The sequence below is a fragment of the Sus scrofa genome, chromosome 5 (assembly GCF_000003025.6).
Source record: "Sus scrofa isolate TJ Tabasco breed Duroc chromosome 5, Sscrofa11.1, whole genome shotgun sequence".
Lineage (NCBI taxonomy): Eukaryota > Metazoa > Chordata > Mammalia > Artiodactyla > Suidae > Sus > Sus scrofa.
Genome location: NC_010447.5, coordinates 100807706 through 100823194, shown reverse-complemented (window position 1 = coordinate 100823194; position 15489 = coordinate 100807706). Strand labels below are relative to the sequence as shown.

At 34.2% G+C, this 15489-nt stretch overlaps 2 protein-coding genes across 7 annotated transcripts in view; one reads left to right on the top strand and one right to left on the bottom strand.

Moving 5' to 3' along the window:
• The window catches only part of LOC110260827, a 139591-nt gene that overhangs the window by 9209 nt on the left and 114893 nt on the right, over window positions 1-15489 (bottom strand). The window contains exon 1 of one of the 6 annotated variants that reach the window (XR_002344356.1): window positions 3967-13935. The exons of the other annotated variants lie outside the window; for them this stretch is intronic. The gene's annotated coding sequence lies outside the window, so the exon portion shown is untranslated. Of the gene's footprint in view, window positions 1-3966; window positions 13936-15489 lie in introns of those variants that run through there. 6 annotated transcript variants of the gene reach the window in all.
• PTPRQ (protein tyrosine phosphatase, receptor type Q) overlaps window positions 1-15489 on the top strand; it is a 294121-nt gene that overhangs the window by 257951 nt on the left and 20681 nt on the right. The window contains exons 36-37 of the mRNA XM_021093069.1: window positions 13176-13202; window positions 13856-13937. Of these exons, the coding sequence (XP_020948728.1) occupies window positions 13176-13202; window positions 13856-13937 (109 nt within the window). The remainder of the gene's footprint in view (window positions 1-13175; window positions 13203-13855; window positions 13938-15489) is intronic.

Sequence of the window (15489 nt, the reverse complement as noted above, 5' to 3'; positions counted from 1 at the left end):
TAAACCCAAGAATAAACACAGAGCGACACATACTAATCAAACTGACAAAAATTAAATACAAAGAAAAAAATATTAAAGCAACAAGGGAAAAGCAACAGATAAAATGCAAGGGAACCTCCATAAGTCTAAGAGCTGATTTTTCAACAGTAACTCTGAAAGATAGAAGCAGCAAGATATATTTAATGTGATGAAGGGGAGAAACCTAGAACTAAGAATATTCTACCCAGCAAGGCTCTCATCCGTATATGCTGGAGAACTCAAAAGGTTTGCACACAAGCAAAAGATAAAATAATTCAGCACCACCAAATTAGTTTTACAAACTAATTTTGGAAGGGCATTTGAAATTAAGAGACAAGCATCTTAAAACAATTTTGCATATATACAGAATGCTATATCAAAACCTTGTGAGAAACACTAACCAGAAAAAGGACACACACATTTAAAAAAAATAAGAGAAAAGAAAAAGAAATCCAAATAAAAGACCAAAGATACACATCAAATCACAAGAGAAGAGGATAAAAGAGGAAGGAAAGAAAAAAGTTCAACATCAACAAATTCAAACCAATCCAGGAAGTGACAATAAGTACATACATATCAATAGTTACTTGGAATGTAAATGGATTAAATGGTCCAACCAAAAGACATAGGCTGGTACAAGGCCCATATATATGCTGTCTACAAGAAACCCACTTCAGATCTAGAGATACATACACTGAAGATGAGAGGATGTAAGAAGATATTCCATGCAAAAGAGTCATAAAAAGAAAGCTGGAATAGCAATATTCACATCCGACAAAATAAAGAACGTTCTAAGAGACAAAGAAGGACCATACCTAATGATCAATGGATCATTTCAAGAAGATACAACAATTACAAATATATATGTACCGAATATAAGAGCATCACATTATATAAGGATACTGATAAATGCCATAAAAGAGGAAATCAACAATAATACAATAATAGTTGGGGACTTCAACACCCCACTTACATCTATAGACAGATCATTCAAACAGAAAAATCATTAAGAAACACAGGGCTTAAGTGACACATTGGACCAAATAGATTAGTTAAGCAGCAGAATATACATTCTTCTCAACTACATATGGAACATTCTCCAGGATAGATCACACAAATCAACCCCTCAGTAAATTTAAGAAAACAGGAATCATATCAACCATTTTTTTCTGACCACAATACTAGAAGCCAATCACAAGAAAAAAACTGCAAAAACCAGAAACATGTGGAGGCTAAACAATATGCAACTAAACAACCAGTGGACCATGAAGAAATCAAAGAGGAAATAAAAATGATGAAGATACAATGATCCAAAGCCAATGGGACACAGCAAAAGCTATTCTCAGAGAGAAGATTAGAGCAATACAGTCTCACCTCAGGAAATAAGAAAATCCCAAATAAATAACTTCATACTTCAAGCAACTAAAGAAAGAAGTACAAACAAAACCAAAAGTTATTAGAAGGAAAGAAATCATAAAGATCTGAGCAGAAATAAATGAGACAGCGATAAGAGAAACAAGAGAAAAGATCAATGAAACTAGAAGCTGGTTCTTTGCAAAGATCAATAGGATTGATAAACCTTTAGCCAGACTTAAGAAGGAAAAAAAGAGAGAGGGCTCAAATCAATAAAATTAGAAATGAAAAAGGAGAGATTACAACTGATACCACAGAAATACAAAGGCTCAAGCTAGAAGAAATGGACAAATTCTTAGAAAGGTACAACCTTCCAAGACTGAATCAGGAAGAGACAAAATAAAAAGTAGCCAATCGTAAGTATCGAAATTGAAAATGTGATTTAAAAACTTCCAAAAACAAAAATCCAGGACCTGATGGCCTCACTGGTGTATTCTAACAAACATTTAGACAAGAGTTAACACCTATCCTTCTGAAACTTTTCCAAAAAAATTGCATAGGAAGGAACATACTCAAACACATTCTATGAGATCACCCATCTCCCTGATATCCAAACCAAAGACACCACAAAGATTATAGGTCAATATCACTGATGAACACAGAAACAAAAATCCTCAGCAAGATATTATCAAACTGAATCCAACAGTACGTAAAAGGATCATATACCATGACTAAGTAGGATTTATCTGAGGGATGCAGGGATTTTGCAATATATGCAAACCAGTCAATGTTATACACCACATCAACAAACTGAAGAACAAAAACCATATGGTCATCTCTATAGCTGCTGAAAAAGCTTTTGGCAAAATTCAACATCCATTTATGATTAAAAAACTCTCCAAAAAGTGGGTATAGAGGGGACCTACCTCAACATAATAAAGGCCATATATAACAAACTCAGAGCCACATCATCCTCTGTGGTAAAAAGCTGAAAGCATTCCCACTAAGATCAGGAATAAGACAAGGAAGTCCACTCTCGCCACTTTTATTTAACATAGTTTTGGAAGTCCTAGCTACAGCATTCATAGAAGAAAAATAAATAAAAGGAATCAAAATTGGAAAAGACGTAAAACTATCACTGTTTGCAGATGACATGATACTATACATGGAAATTCCTAAAGATGCTACCAGAAAACTACTAGAGCTCATCAATGAATGTGGGAAAGTTGCAGGATACAAAATTAATACACAGAAATCTGTTGCACTTCTATATACTAACAATGAAAGATCAGAAAGAGAAATTAATGAAACAATCTCTTTTACAACGGCATCAAAAAGAAAAGAAGTACTAGCAGTAAACCTACCTAAGGAGGCAAAAGACCTGTACTCTGAAAACTATAAGACATGGATGAAAAATCAAAGATGACACAGACAGATGTAAAGGTGTTCTATAATTTTGGATTGAAAGAGTCAATATTGTCAAAATGATTATACTATCCAAGGCAATCTACAGGTTCAATGCAGTCGCTATCAAATTACCAAAGGCATTTCTCACAGAACTAGAACAAAAAATTTTTAAATAGGTATGGAAATACAAAAGACACCCAAATAGCCAAAGTAATCTTGCGAAAGAAAGACGAAGCTGGAGGAATCCGGCTCCCTAACTTCAGACTATACTACAAAGCGACAGTAACCAAAAGAGTATGGTACTGGCACACAGAGACATACAGATCAATGGAACAAGATAACCCAGAAATAAATCCACATACCTATGGTCAATTAATTTACAATAAAGGAGGCAAGAATATACAATTAATAAATGATAGTCTCTTCAGTAACTGGTATTGGGAAAACAAGGAAAGTTACATGGAAGAATGAAATTCGAATGTTCTCTAACACCACGTAAAAAATAAACTCAAAATGGATTAAAGATCTGTCTAAATGTAAGACCAGATACCATAAAACCCTTAGAGGAAAACATAGGTAGAATACTCTTTGACAAAAACTGCAGTAATATCTTTTTGGATTCATTCCCTAGAGTAATGGAAACACAAACAAAAATAAACAAATGGGGACTAATTAAAAGCTTTGCACAGCAAAGGAAACCATAAACAAAAAGACAGCCTATAGAATGAGAGGAAATATTTGCAAATAATGTGACCAACAGGTTAATTTACTAAATATACAAACTCATACAGTTCAATATCAAAAAAGCAAAACAATCCAACTGAAAAATGGGCAGAAGACCTAAACAGACACCTCTCCAAAGACATACAGATGGCCAACAGATACATGAAAAGATACTCAACATTGCTAGTTAGTAGAGTAATAGAAGTCAAAACTACAACGAAGAAACATCTCAAACTGGTCAGAATGGCTATCTAACCATTTATTATCAAATAATAAAAGCTGGAGAGAGTGTGGAATAAAAGGAACCTTCCTACACTATTGGTGGGAATGTAAATTGGTACGTCTACTATGGCGAACAGCATGGAAGCTCCTTAAAAAATTAAAAATTGAGTTACCATGTGATCCAGCAATCCTACTCAGAGGCATACATCCTGAGAAAACTGTAATTTGAAAAGTTACACATACCCCAATGCTCACTGCAGCACGATTTACAGTAGCCAAAACATGGAAGCAACCTAAGTGTCCATCAGCAGATGAAGGGATAAAGATGAATGGAATATTATTCAGCTGTAAGAAAGAATAAAATAATGCCATTTTTAGCAACATGGATGGACCCAGAGATTATCAAACTAAGTGAAGTAAGTGTCTGAATTATCAAAGACAAATTTAATACGCTATCACTTATTTATGAATCTAAAAAGTAAAGATACAAATCATCTTATTTATGAAGCACAAATAGACACACAGACAAGGAAAACAAACTTACTGTTACCAAAGCTGAAAGGGAAGGGGAAAGGATAAATTAGGAGTTTGGGATTAACATATACACACTACTATATATAAAATAGATAACCAGTAAGGACCTATGACATAGCACAGGGAATGATACTCAATATTTTGTAATAACCTATAAGGGAAAAGACTCTGAAAAAGTGTGTGTGTGTGAGAAAAAGTGTTCAGAGTCACTGCTGTACATATAAAACTAATACAACATGCTAAGTCAACTACACTTCAATGAAGAAAATCTCCAATGAGCTGAAAAAAATACAATATTTAAATTGTATAGGCTGTCTATATTTCTAAAAAAAGATCTTACGTTAGGTCTAAGATTAAACTCTTAGGGAAGTTTAAAAGAAAAAAATATAATTTTAAAGGGCAAAAAAATGCTGAACTAATTGACTGGTTATGTGAATGGCTGTTAACTAATTTAACTAACACAGATTGCCTTCCTAAGAGAGTTATAGCAGTTAAAATTAAATGACCTTACAGAATTTACACAAAATAAAGATTCTATTGGCTGAAAAATGTTTGTCAGTGTCTCTTTTCTACAGTTAATTTAGAAGTTTTGTTTATTTTGGTGACTAAATAGATAAATAGTAGGATAATATTAATCAATGTTACTAATATTCTTACTTGACATTCGGTTTTTTCCAGGCCTTTATTTTTCCCTCAAATTATAGCATTATTCCACATTAGTTATCTTGCTTATTTTCGCTGAATGCACGTAATGACCCATTATTTCGAGACTCAAGACCCAATCCAGTAATCACGAATAAAATTAAAATTCTCACTGTGGTATATGGAATGACTAGCCAGCGAGGACCTGCTGTATAGCACAGGGAATTCTACCCAATATTCTGCTATAATCTAAGTGGGAAAAGAACCTGAAGAAGGGATGTGTGTATAACTGAATCACTCTATTGTACAGCAGAAATTATCACAACATTATAAACTATACTTAATAAAACTTTAAAAAAGAAAAAAGGAAAGGTAAAAATTACTGATAAGGGAAAAAAATTAAAATTCACAACAAAATAAAGCAAACAATTGAATGGCTATTTTAAGAGTGTCTTTCTTCAACTTTAGAAGTTTGTAAGTTGAATTCATATTAAATATATATGTCTTTAGGAAGCTTACTATTTAAAAGAATGCTATGAATGTGTTTGTAAGCTAAATCAGAATACACTTGGTGTTATTATTTATAATATTTGTAAAATTTTAAATGACCCTAATATGCTTTTATATATAAGGTTTGATAACGTAGTAATTGCTACTGTTTATGGGCAAGTACTATTTGTTAAGTTTTGCATGTAATGATCTCACTCAATGCAGTCAATCTTTTTTGGTAGGTACTCTTCTCCCCATGTTACAGATGAAAAACAAAAGATGCTTAGGGAATTTAGCTAACTGTCCAAGGTCATACATCTGGTAAATAGGGCAACCAAGATGACAGCCTAAGTTGCTCTGATTCTTAAGTATCAAGATCCACATGTAATTGTGTGTGTGTTTAACTCGGAAGCATACTAGATGAGATCAATAGAAACCCTCTTAAAAAGGCAAGGGCCCATGATTATCCTTCTTCAAGTAGCATGTTCTACACAGTAAGTGATTCTAAGGGGAGAACTGCTGCTTTTGAATTATCTCCCATGATGTGGGGCAAAGGAATGAGGGCATTTTGTGTAGGTTCAATCTTACAGAAACCGGAAAATCTTTAGTAGTGCAATCCTTGTGAGTTCGGTGAGAATAAATAATACTGGACTGATATATGAGATTTCTTTGTAAAATTGTTAGCATTTTAATTGCCATCAGTTCTTTGACAAATTCTGGTCATTAATTTTACTTCTGCCTCATTTTGCAATCAATGGTAAAAATATGTGAATCCAGACAAGAAATGTCCTACCAAAATGTGAATTGAGGACAAGAAATATCCTACCGTCGAATGAAACTTATTTAAATACTTGTGTTCTTATAGCAGCAAATCGAAAATAATACAGTATGTTTTTATACTAAATAAATAATGACTCTTTACTTCCAGATATTCTTCATTTTTCTTTAGACGAAAGGAGATTTTTGTCATCCAGTAAGTTGCTGTGGTGATGCAGAGCTCTGCTGTGACTATTTTAATCTTTTCAGGTGGTGTGCTCTATAGTTTAAAATACATGATAAGAAGTGTTTTGCTGTTTAATATGCTTTTTTTCCAAAGCCAAAAAAAACCCCAAATACTCTAAACTCTACTTACTAAGTGGCTCTGTAATGTTGCATGCTATTGATACAGTAAAATTAACCGTATCAAAATGCACATTGACTCACAATGTGCATGTCTTAAGAATTTGCTGTGTTATTATGTTAACTTTGATAGTAAAATAAGTTTTTTCCTAGATTTCTTCAGGTGCTTCTTGTCCTATTATTATGATGACAGAGGAGCTGCGTTCTCTGTCTGATGGGTGCAGTCTGGGTTGGCACTTCACACAAATTCACTTCAACTGCTATAGATGGTAACCTGTAAAGAACGAAACAGTGATATTTCCTATTTGCTGACTCTGGGGCATACATGGAGGGGGACATTCCGTAGGATCTTTCCTTCTGCCCGGACCAGTGGATAGCCAACAGTTCATGCCTTCAGGCACCTGCCCTAATGGCCAGAAATGCCATCTAGCATAAAAATTGCTGGGTACATTGAAGGTAGCATAGCCAAATGTAGCATGAGCAGGAAACCAGGAATTGATTGAGCACCCAAGAGATAATCAATTTCTTCATGTAAAGGACACGAATGGAGGCAGAGAATGATAATGTACTTGATTTCAAAGTCCCAAATCTACTACAGAGGAGTCAGTCCACATGAGCCACAAGGCTGGAGAGGACCAAGACTCCTGACATTCTCACTGACAGTGCATAGTACTCAGCATCATTAATCACATGCAGCATTTCAGACTCATAGACGACTTTGTTATTAACTAATTGCCAAGTCCCCACTGACAGAATTAAACTAGTTTCAGGAAGATGTGTTTTCCTCGAAGGACCTGCTTGATCAGATTCAGACAAAAGATACTACTGAGCCAAAGATTTCGGTGATGGCATCACACAGAATATGCCCATTTCCAACCAGTACTCAAAGCTGACCTCTCAGCATTCCAGACTCACAAGTGCTCTGGCTGAGCAGCTCTGCCCAATGTCTTTCCTCATCATTGTTAAACAAAATCCTTTTCCTTTTTTTCCCTGTACTCCAGGAGGACCTCAAAGAAAAGTTTTAATCAAACCCTTACTGTCTCTCTTCAGTCAGCACATTTTCTTCTGCTAGAATCAGTGAACACTGTCCTGCTCAGTCAGAGCTCTTACTCTGATAGAGCCCAACCTAATAGTTTGGGTTAATCAGAATCTTTATAGAACACTTCTGCATAAATATCATGTTAAAACAGATGCCGTCTTTTTTCAAATTTAGTTTTCTCAGGTTGCCTTCTAACCTCTGATAGAGGAGCTTCTGCAGTTATCCTGCCTTGCAAGCTAATAGCTCAGGCTGTAAGGACTTCTTTTGACAAAATAATCTGTCAAGAATTTGTTTTCAAGTGTGCTAATGTGAAGAGGCTTAGTAATAAGGAAAATTCAACTCCTGCCACCCTGGGAATCTTAGCTCAGCTCTTCCAGCTCAGCAAGAATGTTGCTTTCCTGTATGTATCTAAAAGTCAGTTTCGCCTTATTTGAGTAAAAGAATTATCAGTCGGGCACCCACAAGTACCAGGTACTGTTCTAGATGCTGGAAATAACCATGATGAAAAAAGGAAGGGACATTGCCTTTAAAGAGCTGCCCTTCAAAGAACTAAGCTACTTTAAACCTGTTCGTCCTTACGGATACAAGGAGACATGTGGAGAAAGTACTTAGGTGTCACTTACTAACTGATTATTTTTCTAATTAAATAAGAAAAATACTACATTGCTCACTTATTCAGGTGGCATGTTTACTTTATAAATGAAGTTTTAGGGTCAGCTATGTAGTACTAGCCATTGGTTAGGATAATATTTTTTCATTTGTATTGAGGACCCCAGAAAAGTTATTGGTGATTTGATAAAGAAGGATCTGAAAGGATACTATTTTAAAGCCTATGACAAAAATGACAGGAAAAGAACAAAAATTAAAACCCCTTTGAAAATATCACAGTAAATGCTATGGGTAAGTAATAGAGTATCATTGTAGAAACAGATGTAAATGTTGGAATAATTAATAACTTGAAATATATAAGCTAAAAAACACACACTCAGTATTTTACAAAAATGGAAAGATTAATATGCACCAGAAAATATGCTACCTATATTTATATTAAAGCAATAAAATTTGACATTCTTTTTGACCTAACTTGACTGGTTAAGTAGAAAGCAGTTTCTCAGTTTATCCTATGCCACTGGTAATGCTGATTTAAGCTGCTCATCTATAGGCTATCATCTATGGCTCCCCTTTGGGACTATATTTTAATTCCCTACAGACTTCAACTACTTGACCTTGAGGGAAAGCTGAGTCTCTGTGACAATATGGTCTTCAGTCACCACTGCCAACATAAATAAATGGTTCTTCGCCAGATATATCAAGAGTAATCTGAGTGGAATTTAAGTTTTTGATAGACTTTTTAAAAACGAGCCCAGACATGAAATAATACTCTTTTCAACAAAAGGGCATAGGATTTAAGCTAAGATTCATGTAATAAAAAGTGTTTAGCCTTTAAATTAGAAAGTGGTAAGTTATCTTACTGAAATCTGGACAATTTCTAAATTGATTTATATACTAATGAACTAAATAGGATCTGACACTATCCTTCACTATTGTAACTGAATAGTACCATACCAGTCTAAATGATTTCCATGTAACAATTAAGTTTTTTTAATGTTAATAAGTTTTCTATTTGAGTCTCTTTGAGTGTCTCCACAGATCATTTGATTTGAAAACAGCACTCCTTCTGAAATAACATCATTGATTTTTGTGTCCATTAATTTCTTTAAGTTTTTTAATGCTTACCTATTTTTCTTAAATGAATTTAATTTCTTCATTTTTAAAATGAATTTAATTTCATCAGTAAAAGTCAAGGAATTTTCTCATACTATATCCCACCTTCTTTTATAATTCCATGCATAAACTGTCCAAATTTTTATTTTTTTCTATTTGCAAATAAAACTTTACAACTTCAAAGAAAAATATAACTTAGAATACAGCTAATGCTTAAGATAAAGATACACTCATACACCCTGAGGCTAAGAATCAAGGCAATGATGTGATGACTCAAGACAACAAGAAAAAATTTTTATTTGAAACAGATAATTTATGCCAAAATACCTCAATTTAAGGTATCCAGATAGGTGTTTTGATTTCAGTTCACACATAATTGTGAGATAGACACAGAAGAGGAAATTACATAAAAATAGACTATTAGAAGCCTTGTTTCTCACATTATATAAACGCAAATGTGAAGAACAGACTATATATAGTGATTAGGTTTAGATAAAGATCGATACCAAAAAATTAATAAAGCCAAAACAGATTTTTTAAACCTCTCTTCTTTCTTGTGTAGATAAGAGTGACTTTATTGTTTATACATCTAATTTCTTGAGTATCTAGCACCTGTTAACTTCTTCTATGAAAGGATCTGATATGGCTTTTTAGTCTTGTGTACTGTTTACTGATAAATCTATTGATCATACTTATTTAAACCTTTGAGGAGGATCTCCTGAGAATTCCCAATGACTTAATATTTTTGTGGAAAATTCATTCAGTTCAGAGATTCTCTCATAATTATCAGAGTACTTACATTTAGCTTACTATGTATCTTAGTCTGGATTTGTCCACATTTGTGTATTTCATAATGATTTATTCACTGTCTGCTGTGAATAAGTTTATGAGGGACTTGGAGCAAACCAAGTGTCAATCCTGTCCCTGCTTTCAAGTCAACAGGAACCTCAATGCATGTGTGTGTGTATATATATATATATATATATATATAGAGAGAGAGAGAGAGAGAGAGAGAGAAAGCATGCTATAATACAAGGTGGAGGGTGCTTTGTCCATAGAAATTTAGTTTCATAGGAAGAAGTTAGTTTCTCTGTAATAGAACAGAGTAAGGTTCATGGAAGGATTAATATTTGAATTAGCTATTAAGGAATTAGTAGAATCTGTTTGTGGGAAAACACCTGGAATGGTAGAAACTGATAGTAAGAAAATAGCTGGAGTGCAAACAGGGTCATGTGAAGGGTAGTTATAAGGACTAATGTACAGAAAATGCAGGTATGATTAGAAACGCCTTCACATGATAATATGAAAAAATAATTATTATAGCCTTTCTATTATTAGGGATTTATTTAGGATTGGAATTGGGAACTAAAAAACAAAATTTGCTTTGAAGCATTTATAATCACTCTTTATTCTGGGACTCTGATTAGGGAGAACAAAATAGGAAATCTTGCTGCTAAATTTAGCACAATCTATTCTTCCCAGTTTTGAGTAAAATATTCGTTTAGAAACAAACAAACAAAAATCCTTCTTTATATAAGTATCAACTGTGGATGAGATTGGTAGGAGGAGCTTGAGTTTTACAAAATGAACTGGAAATAGAAGTTATAATACTGATGATAGTAACTAACATTTCTGTACTGTTCCAAAGCGAGGGTGGGCATTTTTTAGCATTTCACATATATGAGCTTGATTTACATATAGTCTCTAAATTGGGAACTGAAAAAGATTAAGTAACTTGTTCAAGATAAGAGAGCTGCATTGCTGGAGAAAGTGTTTTAGGCCAATAAGGGCACTGCATTTTATAATAAGAAAATGATTCAAAAATATTCATCCACGTCCAATAGGGAGCCAGTTAGAGTTTTAAAGTTAGCATTTCCAGAGAAATGTCTCAGATGTAAAATAAAAATAATAAAAGCAACCTCCTATAGAGTTCTTCACTCAAAAGAAATTGCCAAAAAAGAAAAATATTAAGTTAATTGTAATTTCTAAATGAGAAGAAAGATCATTAATAAAAATAGAATAAGGATGCGAATAGTAATCTGATGCTTTTAGCTATTTCTTGCTCATTTATATTTTAATGATTATTCATGTTTAATGTTTCTTGAGGATTTCATAAATGTCATAATTCTTCCAATACTCTTGATGGCTGCCTAGAAACTAGCTCTATTTCAGGTTTCAGATAGCCCAGTAAAAATATTTTTGCCAGTACTGCCTCAAATTATCTTGGATCGTCTGGGTAAAGAGACAAAACTCTCCCCACTATAGGGTGGCTGTCTGCCGTCGTTAAATTAGGTGGACCATGAGCCTGTCAATGAAAGTGGATGTAATATCTGAATTTCACCAGTCACAAACTGAACAATATTCCATATTACAAAAGTGATCACCCAACTCAAGACATTTCCCTTTCTGTGTGGTGGTAGGGAATTTGATCTTGCTAATTCAAGTATCTCATTCATTTCTATCTTAAGCGCAGCTAATTAAGATTTGCCCAACCTAACCTACTTCTGAGGAATATAATTGCATAGGAACACTGGGACACCAGGCCTTTGAAGGGGCTTGGGTATTGGGTCTAGCTCATGGCTGTCTTCTCTTCTTGCTGGTCTTTGCTGAGGGGTAATTATTTCCAACAGGGATTGACTGTTGCCTCAGTAGCCACTGCATGCATTGCTATGTCAGAAGTCTCTGCAGGGTCTCCAATTCATACAACTCTGTCTTCCTGTCCCCAGGGTTCTTCTGAGTCAATACCCAATTCAGCCATCTCTATATCCACCTAATTAGAGTCAGGATCTCTCTTTTGCCTGCTTAGATGCACTCAGGGGTGTGGATGGAAGACCACAAGTTCATCCACCACGACTTTGCTCTAACAGTGCTGTTTAACCCTGTGATGCCAGGTCTGATGATGGGCTCTTCTGCTAGGTTATACCCTGAGAAGCTGAGAGATACTTCCTTCTGCTTGGGGAGCACCTAATAGCATCAACCAAATTCTGTCATTCTTCCTGATAATACTTGTTCTAGCACCTCTATATTCTTCACCAATTCCTGTATTGTAACAAAATACACTCTTCTGACTCATATTTTCTTCATTGAACATACCTATTTGTAACCATTTTCGTAGTATTTATTATGCCGCATTTTCAATCTATTTTTTATTTGTCCTTTATCTCAAAAGTCACATCCTCTTATAAATATTCTTCGCTTAATATAGTGACATCATCCCTCATAATGTTTAAAATTTAAAACTTTAATAAAGGCATATGCTCCTCATTTTATTTCATTATACTTTGTGCCTTTTGTGTTTTTTTGCGGTGTTAATTTGTTGTGCATGACAATGTGTTATTAAAGATGTGCTCATCTCTGAATTTGTGTGTTGCATCGTCTTGTTTAGCTGTTAAAAATGATTTCAGTTTTTTTTTTTCAGAGTATAAGTACCTTGGCAATGTCACAAAAGGTTCTATATCTAAAGTAACTGAAATTATTGTGATTTCTTATGGTTTTATATATACATGAAAATTCATGAAACCAGACTTAGGCAATATGATGTCATTTTTTCAGACTCCCCTCCTGATTCAGCATTCTTTATGGACAAAACAATTTTAATCTGCATTAACTCTTTTATACCAATAAGTACTATGTACTGTATTAAAAAGTAACCTGTTTTTAATGTAATGCCCAAATGCCTAACAGTATAAAAGCACCTTCTTAGCTTGAGAGAGATGCTAAATTATTAATTGGCCATATCTGGGTCCAAATAATATAATTTCAGATTTAAAATAATGATCACATATTCATTAAAGGCATGTCATACCTTACTGATTTATCATGTTTTTCTGATTTTAATTTAGAACTCTTTCAGAAAAAGCTGTACCCTCAACTCACAGTGCATTTAACACAATCTCTGTTGCAGGTTACTTAGTTATAGAAAATCCATCAAGTAAGTTTGTTAAATATCCTTTCTTCTTTTTGAATATCAACTCTAGATTCACTGATTCAATGAATCTTAATGTGTGATTCCTTTTTTGTATGTTTGTTAGAAAAACCTCCGAGCGGGATATAAATCATAAAAGCATGACTAATTGCATGGTAACTGGAGAAATGCTTTTTCTCTCTCTGGGGTGAAGCCTGCATGTCTGTATTTTCGCTTGGGAAGTAATACGGGGATATTTAAACTCCTTAGGGTCTAAAAACCATGTCGTTATGAGAATGAGGTCACTGCAATATTTTATATCTTCTAAAACCTTGTAATGTATAAAATGTTCTCTGTATGACAAAGAGGTATTATGTGCTTTAGGATTCAATGATAACTTTATGCCCTTACATTTGCTTGAAAACTTTGCTTCATTCAAATGTTAAATCATTCATTGAAAGTACTTAAAACTTGAAGGCTTTCTGTACCATGAAATACAAAGAAAGTGAACTTAAAGGGGAAAACCTAATTTTGAAATTGGACAGAGTGGCTTTAAAGGGCCGTGGGGTTTTTGAAAAGTCCCTTGTTTGGTAATTCATCGGGTGGAAAGGCAGTGCCCAGGTTAAAGGGAGAGAACTCAACCTAACTTGACTCCATTTCATACCTTTCTTTGCTTGGAGGCCAATAAGCAAGAAATCCTTCCTGCAACACGTTGAAGAGCTTTGCACAAATAACAACCTAAAGTTTCAAGAAGAATTTTCGGTATGTTACTAGCAGTTGTCACAACACTGCCAGACCTCCAGTCATCTCCTGTGTCACATTTCATGTCCATTTTAAGCTCGCAAGGCCGTGAAGGACGCTGGCCTTGATAATCAATACCCAATTACCAGGCCGACTGTTTGGACAGTAACGTTACACTGGGCTGCCTCTGGTGCAACCTGAACAGAATTTTTCACCTGCTGTGTCAGGAAAAGGTGCTTCTCCTCAGACCTCCCAGCAACGGCAGCCAGGCCCCATCCCTTTCCGTGTTCTCGCCCAGACACAGATGTGTCTAGATGCTGGACTCACCAGTTTCTGTGTGTGTGCCAGATGTAGGGGATACTATAAATGTGCTTTCCTAGTCAAATAAGTATTTTAGATTTAGAAACTAAATGATTCCATTTTCTGTTTGTCTGCTGAGTTTACGTTAGTGGTACAGACGAACCTGAGAATAGAACTTGATGTCTCCAGAAACTAGTAAATTAGTTATTAAATTATTTCTGGAACTGTCCCCAAATAAAAAAACAGGTAAGTCATACCTGTGTTTGATAGTCTTAGTTTTAAGTGATCATAGAATATATGCTATATCCCATTATGGAGAATTGATAAAGTTAAGAACGTGTTATTTTAACACTGTTTAAAAGTTAAGATTAATTTTATTGCCTTTAGCCTTTTATATATATATATAAAATTGAAACTACATTAAAACATAAGGCATGCATTACATCTCCAAGTTATTTTAAGACTTGTAAGTCTCATTCCTAACTTAGATTACTTTGTATTATAAAAACAAAACAGATTTCTAAATGTTACCAAAAGCTTTATTTCTCTTTTCTTTGGACACACACTTTTTAGTGTGTGAACAAAGAATAAAACAAGTGGCTGGAATAATTCAGGATTGTAATATTTCAGTCTCTCAGAGAATAATAACAAAAATGTGAGATTAATGGTATTTCCTATAGCTTTTTGGTTATGCCTCTTAAGTAATATTGGTCTGGACTTAAAATCAATGGTACCATAAAACTCTTCTTAGCATTTATACAGCATGCTAAGAACTCTCAATTTTTCAGGAACAAAAGGGGAGTTTCCCTAGAATAGGAGCAAATACAGTTACACATGACTGAGTAGATGAAAGGTTTTATTAGCAAAAGCATTTCCACATACATTATGTTGAGAAAGTTTCTAGTTTAACGTCTTTGACAATTACAATTTTAAGTACTTGGGTTTTTAAATATAGGTTTTGTGTATAGTATTATGTAAATGTATATATTATGTAAATGTATATACGTATATAGGGAACATTTTTAATTGCTCTTAATCCTAGTGCTGTATTAATTTTTAAAGCAAAACTTTTAATAAACAAATGCATGCTTAATGCATCTATTTGATAAACCTGGTAACTCAGGTCATATTCACTTATACCTTAAACATCAATTAGCTCCTACTATGTGACGGGCATTGACCTCTATCAATGCAACACTTAATAGCTAAGTGACATTGGGCGAATCCCTTAAACTCTGTCCGTCAATGTCCTCATTTGTAAAATGCTTTATGT